Raw genomic sequence first — 9,673 nt, 5'->3', positions numbered from 1 at the left:
GGAATGCTTCTAAATGTCCCTTTCTGACAGAATGAGCAAGAGGAAGCTGCTGTCACATGTGAATCCTGATTTGGAGCATCTGGCCAGCTGCCATGGGACCAGGATGCTGGCTTAGATCCAGAGCAATGTCTGAATGCTGCTTGCAACCATGGGGAGAGAGACAATATGAGCATCTGGGACACCTGAGCATCACCAAGACTAGCAAATAAACACAGGATCTGCCCATGTTTTTATCAGCGGGCTGACATTCAGAAATGCAGGAGGTGAAGCTGCTATTGGCAGGAAGATAGCGGTCATGTGAAAACTCTCAGCTGCCAAGTTTGCACATGTTGGGCTGCTGATAAAGTCAAGGGGAAGCTAGTGAGGCAAACTTGTGAGAAACTGAACCTTTCTGCTCCCCGAGCACTTTATGACACCCTCCTCATTGGTCTGCAGCTTCCGTATTTTGTTTCCTGTCCAGTAAAATGGGCTGTCAGAACAGTTTTGGCTGTGAGAAGGAAGAATTTCCTAAAGCAGGTACAAGATATGGGTCTGTTCGGAGGGGTGGGAAATGCAAGAGAGAACAGCAACCACCTGAAGTTCTCTGTCATAGCTACAGTTGGTTATTTTTCAAATGTTTTCCATCCCTATTTTCATTTTAAATGCATTAAAATTCAGTATGGGCTTGCAGACAAGTTCATGTGATTGGTTTGATGCTTTCCACGCATTCACCCACAAAACTGGAATTGGCTTAGTGCTGCTTTTCTTTTATCGATTTGATTTTTTATTTAGTGCCGAGTAAACACAGAAGCTTCTGGAATGGGCTTGGCAAAGTATTATTTCTGTTGCCTAGTGTTTGCGAAGTGCTGAGAAAGTCTATACAATGTTGTTAAATTGTGTATGTGTGTGTGTGTACAGAGAGAGAAACAGAAAGCCAGTGAGAGAACTCCTGCCTGTCCAGCAATAAAATATTTGTTAGCTATTTATACTTGGCTGGACATTGCATTCACTTCCACAGTGAGGAGCTTAAAACCGAAAGCATATCTAATCCTTTTAGACAGAAAACTATTGACTTGCTCTCCCATTAAGGAGTTCATTATTCTTCTCTTCCAATGCTGGGTAAGTCACCGTCTTTTCGTGTCCTTTGCCTACCTGCAAAGCAAGTCCTGTCTTAAAGATTGATGAGATGATGCAATATGACAATGCACTTTTTCAGATTAGCAATGGTTCCAGCCGAGTTCACTAATGCACATCTTTTTCCTGTCTGAATCCTTATATGGACAGTTCAAACCGCAGGCATTGCTTCATCAGAGACAGAAGTTTTGTCACCGGGCCTCCACTCTGCATTTCCTCCCATCGTCATGACAGTCGTGATAGCCTTCTTGCGACCATTTCTCTTCTTTGAGCTTCTTAGGGCAGGTAAGCACCAGAGGGTCCTTCCCACGGGGTGGATTGAATTGTTCCGTGGGGTTAAACGGGGCCGAAACACATCCAAGATGGCAAACACAGAAGTGACACGTCAGCGTGGCCGCCGGGTGGGTGGTGGGTGAGGGATTACGTCCACAAGGAGGCAAGATTGCCACTTACTGAGCTTCCTTTTTTATGCTTTGGAATGCCCCTTGGGAATTACATACCAGCACCGAGGGCTCTCCCAAACCAGACAGAACTTGACTTTTTCAGGGATTCTGAGCATACAGAAATAGCAATCCATATGTATGCTCATAGGCACGGAACTCTTTCAGACTATAGCCCACCCCATAGCACCCTAATCATATGATATCAGAAAGAGACTTTGGGGTCATTCTACTGATATGGGCAACTGCAGTGTAATTTACAAAAGGGCTCAAGCCATACCAGCAGCGGGGAGAAAGGGCTTTATTCAAATTCTCGGGTCAGGTTCGTGTTTTTTTAAAGCAGGTCACAGGGCTGAGCTCCCACTCCAAGGAAACCACAAGCTTCTAGCACTCTTCTATCTCTTCGGGGGCAACCCTTAGAGAAGGGTACCAGAGTAGATCCAGCCAATCCAGAGTCTGAATTTCTGTCTTCACCTTCGCTCTCTCCACCTATGAGAGAATTCTGATGTCACCTAAAAAGTGTAGGGTGGTCCCCTAGACATAAGCCCCCTCTTAGATATCTGCCTTCTCCTCCATCTTCTTCTACTGATGAGAAGAGTCTGCCTATGACTTTTCTGTCCCAGTTCAAGGCCGCTGGGAAGGCAGCTTCTAGGTATGGCCCACCAGGTGCCCAGAAAGGTAGTAGAGCACTCATAAAAATCTTGAGTCGGGACAAAAATTACCACGAAGGGTCCTTCTTGTTTCAGCTCAACTTTCTGCGTTAGAGGCCCATACTGTAAAGCCGACCTTGCCGACCACAGCCAGTGATGTGGAGGCTGGTGGACCCTGGGAGACGTCCCAACCAATGTTTTCTACGCATGCAGAAATCAGTCCAGGTGAGTGTGGCTTCCTGCTCCCAGTCTGGAGTCGTCCCAGGTGATATCCCTTTTCTTGTTTGAGAACCTGGAGAGCCAGGGTGGTGTGGTGGTTAAGAGCCTGGGACTGGGACTCAGGTGATCCGGATTCAAGTCCCCGCTCGGCCATGGAGCCAACTGGGTGACTCTGGGCCAGTCACAGATTCTCAGCCCAACCCACCTCCCAGGGTGGTTGTTGTGGGGATAAGATGGAGGAGGAGATGTAAGCTGCCTTGAGCCCTTTGTAGGAAAAAGGCAGGATATAAATCGAAAGAAACAAAACAAAACAAAAACCTCTTGCTTGGGGCATTTCAGTCCCCTCAGGAGTAACAGGAATTAGTTACATGAATGCAGATTTCCCCTTGACGGTGCCAAACCCTCTCCATTGGCAGGACCACAACACATCCTCACGTGCCCAGAGGTGGTGGCTTCTCCTAAGGATGCGGAAGCCCCTTAACATCAGATTTCCCTTATCCCTCACAGCTGGTTATCAGAGAAGATCTGGAGTGGGGAGCTTGTGGGTGTGTTTTGCTCCTCTCCCAGGAATCCAAACAAAAAGCAAAAGGAAACGGCAGGGGCAGAAGCACAATAAAGTCATGGGAAAAAATGTGATAACAATATTTGGAATAATTGGGCAGTAGGATTACACACATGCGTATGGTATGCTGGGAACAGCCCGGAAAGGGGGCTGCTTTTACCAAATATTTAGATCTTTTAAAGATGTGAGAAAAACCCAGACTGGCAGATTCATTCATTCAGGCCCAAGGCTTTAACTACTTAGCTATGAAATGCCTGGGTTCAAATCCTGTGCATTCGGCCAAGTCAGGGCCGCCTTAACAGCATGATGGGCCCCGGGCAAAGCAGTGCCCTGGGGCCCCTACGACAACGACAACTACTGTTAATTTTGGAAGTTTTCCAATTTTCCAAGGGTTACCATGCACGGATTAGCATGGGGCCCACGGGCAAGCGCCCCTCAGGCCCGTGCGTTCAGGCGGCCCTGGACCTTGTGTGTGATCTCAGGCAGGGTAGGTGCCGCTCTCCCCCGCTAGCAGGCTCCCGCTCTTGCACACGTCTGTGGTTGGCAGGTACAACATGGTCCTCTGCACTCTGGCAATGGCCTTCCTTGCTACATTCGGCTGGAGCACATCGATGAGAAGTCTGTTTCCTTGCTGATAGGAATTTACCAAACTTTTGCAAAGCTCTGCATAGTCCCTTAAAAACATTGGAAGAGCCAGGCTAGGTCAGTGCAGCTGGTGTGGCATTCTGTTTCCACAGTGGACAACCAGTGGCCCACGGGACTGTACAAGAGGGATGCAGGCACGACAACACCTCTGCTCCTGGAGGTGGCATATAACCGTCCGGATGAGTAGCTGTTGGTGGACCTCTCCTCCGTGGAGGGTGCAGCCATCCGAAGGGGTGGGGTGCATGGGCTGGCCCTTCCCAGTGGCTGCTTCCAGGCCCCGGCACTCGAGGGATGCTAGACTAGACTCCTTCGTGTTTCTTTCCACCATAAACAAGGGCATTTCAGATCAAGCAGGCGCCAGGAAGCACGAAAACAGGAAACAGTTTGAGCTGGTTGGATTTCCCAACTGCTTCCAGTCTGGTGAAGAGAGATGGGTGGAGTCAAGGGTTCATGCTGGTTTTTTCTTCATAGTTTCTATCCGTAAAACAGACCACAATATGCATGTTTTGTTCAAATCAGTAAATCAGAACTCCTTTCCAAGGGCGCAGTTCTCATTCCATGTGCCACAGTTAGTCTTGTCTGCCGAAGCATATTGTGCTGGAAAAGATTAATATCTAAAAGATAATATAAAAGAGAACTGAAGATGTATTTTTGTGCAGATGTATTAATATATGAATTTTAATTTTGTGAAAAATTGGATGGAAACAAAGTTAAGACCAAAATATTAGAAATCAAATAAAACCCAAATTCATCTATCCCTATTTTAAAATTGAAAGTGGATCATGGGACGGAAATTGCTCATTAAGCAAGTATGGTGTAGTGGTTAGAGATCAGAAGTGGGACTCAGGCAATCTGGGTCCTAATCCCCACTTGGCCCTGAAGTGGACTGGGTGACTACCTCACAGGGTTGTTGTGGGGATAAAATTGAGAGCAGGAGGAGTAGAATGACGCAACCTGCTTTGAGTGTGTTGTAAGAACAACATGGGGCATAATAAGTGAATAAAATTGTGGGGATTCATTTTAAAAAGGGATCAATTATGCCAAGTAAAAGAACATAGGTACATTTAGTTTATTTTCGTATGGGGTAGGGGTCCTCAGCTATGGATTTTCTGGGCTCGTTTTAATAGCTTGCTTCTTAGCACATAATATATAGCAGTCTGCTCATAGGAATGAGCTCACAGGTGTGGGAAAAGAGCGCACTGAAGGTTTTGAGGGGCATCAGATCATGTTAAGTATGGTTAAGCCCTTTTCTTTGGCTGGCCGCTTAGAGATAGGCAAAGCAGTCTGTTTCTGGTCCGTGTCTATTTTGCCAATTCAGCATCAATTCCAGAGGGGGGTGTGTGTGTGTGGGGGGGTACTTAATCTGCAAAAAAATTGCATTCAGGGCTCAACTCTACACATGTTTAGACAGAAAAATATCCTGCAAGTCCCAGCCAGCTTTTGTGTTGAAACGTGCATAACTTTGTGCCCTAAACATGTATTCAAATGGATTTCAGAATGTTTTTGGGAGGAGCTGAGAACAGCATTGGGAGACTGGAGATGTTCGGAAGCGGGCGGATAGCTAAGCTCTTATCTGCCCAGGAGACGGGGACTGGGTCAGGTCAGCCTTTGGCAGGAATACCCCTCACAAAGCATTTCTCTCCTCTGTTTTGGAGGTGCCTTCTTGGAATGTGAAACCTGCTTTGCCACGGACAGCAGCTGCGAGGGGGTGATGGAGAGATGTGATGACGGCGAGGACACCTGCGCCATCTTCTTGCATGAAATGTCCGAAGGTGAGCAGCGGGATTGTAGGTGCATCCACGGTCGTGGAATTGCCATGGGCCAGTGCAAATCCTCTGAGGCAGGCCAGGTGTGCTGCATCGCATTTTCGCTTTCAGAGGAGGAGGGCAAAGGATGGAGGCCGCAGCAATGTGATGGGCCAAACACCCTTATTTCTCCGCAGGTGAAGAAACCAGGTTGAGGTTTGCCAAAGGCTGCTATGCGTCACAGTACTGTGGCTCTAGACCAGTTTTTGTGACGTTCGGCAAAGGAAAATTCATCAGGAGAAATATCGTCTGTTGCCAAAGCAACGACTGCCCATTGGCTTCTCCCCGAGGTAGGAATACTCTTTCCGTCTCTTCCACCTTCTCTGCCCCTCTCCCGGTATTGCCACAGCACCGTCATGGTCTCATGGGGGATGCAGCCTGCATTTCTAGCGCTTAGTAAAGGCAAGATCCTATGCTGGGAGCTGTAGGACATTTTTCTGTCCAAACCTGTATAGGATCGCTCCTGAAACCTTAGAATCAGAGAATAGTAGAGCTGGAAGGGGCCTCAGAGGCCACCGAGTCCCCCTGCTCAGTGCAAGACTCCAAGTTCAAGTGTTCCTGGCAGATGGCCATCCAATTGCCTCTTTGATGCCTCTGCGGGGGTGGGGGGAGACTGCCCCCCAGGGGCAATTCCTTCCATTGCAATGCTGCTGTAACTAACAGTCAGGAGGATTTTCCTAACATCCAGCCGGAATCTGGCTCCCTGCAGCTTACGCCCATTATTCCATGTCTTGCACATTGTGATGAATCCCAGAGTTGTATATAATCTGCATATAATATAATTCCAGATTTTTCTATAATTTTCTACATATTTTGCCAATGTAGCAAAAATATCAGCTGACCTTCCCTGCAAATTGTTGTCCGGGTCCTGCTCTCCGCCAACTTTGAACACTTGGTGTCCTGCACCAGCAGGGGGTTGGACTTGATGGCCTTCATGGCCCCTTCCAGCTCTGCTATTCTATGACTCTGTGACTTTTTAGATGGATCAAGTAACCATTTGATTTGCATGCTAGTGTCATATTGCAGCTGCATAATTGGCCTTTCACTGAATCTTCTAGCCACAGATGTAAGGATTTTATCAAATCCATTCCATCTGATTGTCTGGTGCCTCGCATGTCATCTTCTGCTCATGGACAGAATCAGATTTTGGCAGAGGCAAGGAAGCCTTTCCTAGCTAAGACTGGTCACGTGGATGTTAGTTCTGAGCCCTCCTCACTATCAATATGAGGAGCATGGTCTCAAGGCACATAAGGCATCCACCATGTGGAAGCTAAGCAAGCCTGGGGCTGGCCAGAGCTTGGAGGGGGGACCACTTGGGTGCTGCTTGAGCTCCACAATGGGAGAAAGGCGGGGTGAAAATATAATAAATAAATACGTGCAAACATCTGCTTGGTGCACAGTGTGCTGAAAGCCATTTCACTGCATGCGCTGCATCATCTTTATGGCAACCATCCAAAGCAGGTCACTGTTATTATCCCCATATAGCAGATTTGACTCAGGAGCTCCCTGCATGATGTGTCGATTGCTCCTCTGCCATGCCATCTCTCTATGTTGCCTGACTCTCTTTGCTTTTCAGTGTCCCCATGGAACACCACTGCCAATGGAAAGCGATGCCCAGGCTGCTATTCTCAGTCACACCCATGCCCTGCAGGGGAGGTGAATTGCACTGGAGCGGAGGACTATTGCTTGAATTTGATGGGGCTAAACGATGCTGGTAATTGTCCTTTTGCAGTGCATGCTTGTATTTATTGATTATCTCTCTACCCCACACTAGCGTGAAAATAGAATGAAACCTAGCAGCAATGCAAGGATTTAAAATGCCAGACAGAATGTAAAACTGTGCAAAGTTAAAATTCCTGGGAGAAGTCCTGGGAAAATAAGGTCTTCCCTGGCATCAAGGAGAATCCAGTGGAGGTTCTCCGTGAGTCTCCCTGGGAAATTCATTGCACGGTCTGGAAGCCCTCTTCCTCGTGGACACCTGCCGCCGCCGCCACCATTATCACCAGCACCACCAGCGCCGCCAGCACGTTAAGGATGTTGCTTGAGGTTTAGCTACAGATCCTAGTTCCAGTGGCGTCTGAAATAAATGTTGAGCAGCTTTCAGCGCATGCAGGCGCATGTTCAGAGGAGCATGTATTGCTCTGTCAAGGAAGGCATGCGTTTTGCGCAGCAGGTCCTGGAGGCAAACCTTTGGCATCATGTCATACGGATGCCCAATGTCTGCCTTTCTTCAGACAGGAATCTTTGTAGGGTAGGAGCTCCAATGAATTCCTGTGTACATTTTCTGCCCAGCGCTCTTACCCACCCACAGCACACACACATGTACGTGCGCGCGCGCGCGCGCGCGCGCGCGCGCACACACACACACACGTCCTTCCAATATAGCATTTCATGTCATCTAAATAATATTTGGTGCTGTTTCTGTTGCTGCATGCGGTCTGGATTGTGTGCACCCCTGGGATTTGCCAATGGAAAACTGGGGATATAAATCAAATGGATAGATGGAATTGCTTAGTTTACAAGGACTGGGGAAAGTGACACTCATCTTTGTTCTGGAATCCAGGAAAGACCACCATCGTGAGAGGCTGCACTACACAGCCCATCTGTGCCGGATTACAAAGCGGCCAACTGGACCTGCAGGCCTTCGAAGTGGAGGAAGCCAGCGTTGAGTGCAGGCGGGCTGGCCAGACCCCTCTGCTGCCTCAGTCCCTCCTCCTGGCTCTCTCCTGCCTCCTGCTCACGGAGGTGCTCCTGTGATGCATCTCAGCACCAAAGAATGCTTCCTTCCCATTTCCAGGAGGAAGATGCCTTCCTCCGAAAGGCCAGGCCAAAGCAAGAGGAGCTGGAGGAGCTGTGTTCGGTGTGGCCTTGTTGCTCCATCCTGTCTGCACGGCCTGTCAGGAGCCCTCCGGGGTTTGGACTGGAACATGGCTGCCCTCCGGCAGCCCTACTGGAGCCTCTAGAAATTGAATCTGGGAGTCTTTCGCATGCTGGGTGCCTGTTCTCGCCCATGGCTATGTGGTGCAGTGGAGCCCAGTTTAGCCGCCAGCATCTCAGCTCAGCCTGCCTAAGGACTATGAAAGCGTCAGCCAGTCAGCGCAACCAGTGCTGCATCAAATGGGCCATGTGGGGGCTTGGCAAAGGCGGCTTCTTCTGCCCCCTCATTTAGCATTGGCCTTTCAGAAGGATTTGCCTTTCTTTGCCTTTCTTCTTCCTGGAAGTATCTCAGACAGCAATGTGAGGTGTGCTGCTGCTGCAGGAATCCATCCCTCTCTGGTTTTATGTTCTGAGAGGCTGGAGGTCCACCAGACCCACCGTTGGAAGCGAGGTTCTCTGGGCTGCTTCTGATGAAGTTCCTGCGGGCAGCTGCATGCGGTTACTTTGACCCTGCATTGAGGGATGTCCTCCGTCATCTGCACTTATTCTTCATATTCTTTTGGAGGAATGATTACTACCACCACCACCACCAAGTGAAAATAAACACCAGACTGACATGGAATGTGGACATATAACATGGTTTTCGTGGACTCTGAGTTCCAGTGTGCTTTTTCCTTGGGTCAGCTGGTTTATAGATCCTGTTCTTGGTTCTGGGAACCAAGTTCAGCCCTGTTGGTTTGAGGGGAACCAAAAGCCACGTAATGCATTATGTGGAATTCTATTGCTTGACATTCAGTTTTTATCTCAGTGTTGATACCACTGGGGAGAAGGATCCTTTCCCCCTCCCTGGGGGGCGGGGGCGAACAGGTGGCCCTTCCAATCTCTGGAAGGCCATTGGTCCCATCCTGTGCCACCCAAGGGCTTTGGATGAAATGAAGGTGAAGGGGCCATGATTGTAACAGATTCTCCGGATTTGCTGGCTTGTTGTTCACATGTGTTGCTCCTGCTGCCTCCCATAAAAAATTCTGCATCAAGTTATTCTTCTGAAATCATATGTCCTCCTTCACCCTCTCCCTGGACAACTTTTTGTCAAATAGGGATGCTCTGAAGAGGTAGAATCCTTTAAACACATACACAGAAACATCAAACAATATGTTATTAGCATATGCAAATCTTTTTTTTTTTTCTTCCAAAGAGCCTGAGCTTCCGATCTGTTTGGTACATAGCCCTAACTGTGCCTGCCTGCTTTTCCTGGACTAACTCATCCTCACATACCGGGGGTAAAAAGATGTATTTTTCTTTCATGAAACAAGAGCATCTTTGGATCAGATGTTTACAAGTTGAAACTTCCAATCTTATATG

The 9,673-nt window shown here is 48.3% G+C and overlaps 1 protein-coding gene across 2 annotated transcripts; it reads left to right on the top strand.

Moving 5' to 3' along the window:
- Positions 1–284: 284 nt before the first annotated feature.
- Positions 285–9,349, top strand: LOC123025869 (phospholipase A2 inhibitor and Ly6/PLAUR domain-containing protein-like). Of its 2 annotated transcripts, XM_044434982.1 has the most exons (8): positions 445–516; positions 1,037–1,098; positions 1,276–1,398; positions 2,300–2,428; positions 5,285–5,401; positions 5,572–5,724; positions 7,011–7,148; positions 7,998–9,349. In XM_044434982.1, the coding sequence occupies exons 2-8, from the start codon at positions 1,092–1,094 to the stop codon at positions 8,189–8,191; spliced, it is 861 nt and encodes a 286-aa protein (XP_044290917.1). In that variant the 5' UTR covers positions 445–516; positions 1,037–1,091; the 3' UTR covers positions 8,192–9,349. The 2 variants fall into 2 exon arrangements, with proteins under 2 accessions (XP_044290915.1, XP_044290917.1); XM_044434980.1 differs by lacking the exon at positions 1,037–1,098 and having other exon boundaries at positions 285–516; positions 1,264–1,398.
- Positions 9,350–9,673: the final 324 nt, after the last annotated feature.

Source organism: Varanus komodoensis, unplaced genomic scaffold, assembly GCF_004798865.1.
Source record: "Varanus komodoensis strain SLA01 unplaced genomic scaffold, ASM479886v1 scaffold29_1, whole genome shotgun sequence".
NCBI lineage: Eukaryota > Metazoa > Chordata > Lepidosauria > Squamata > Varanidae > Varanus > Varanus komodoensis.
The sequence above is the reverse complement of the archived record's forward strand: the minus strand, read 5'-3'. Positions and strand labels throughout refer to the sequence as shown.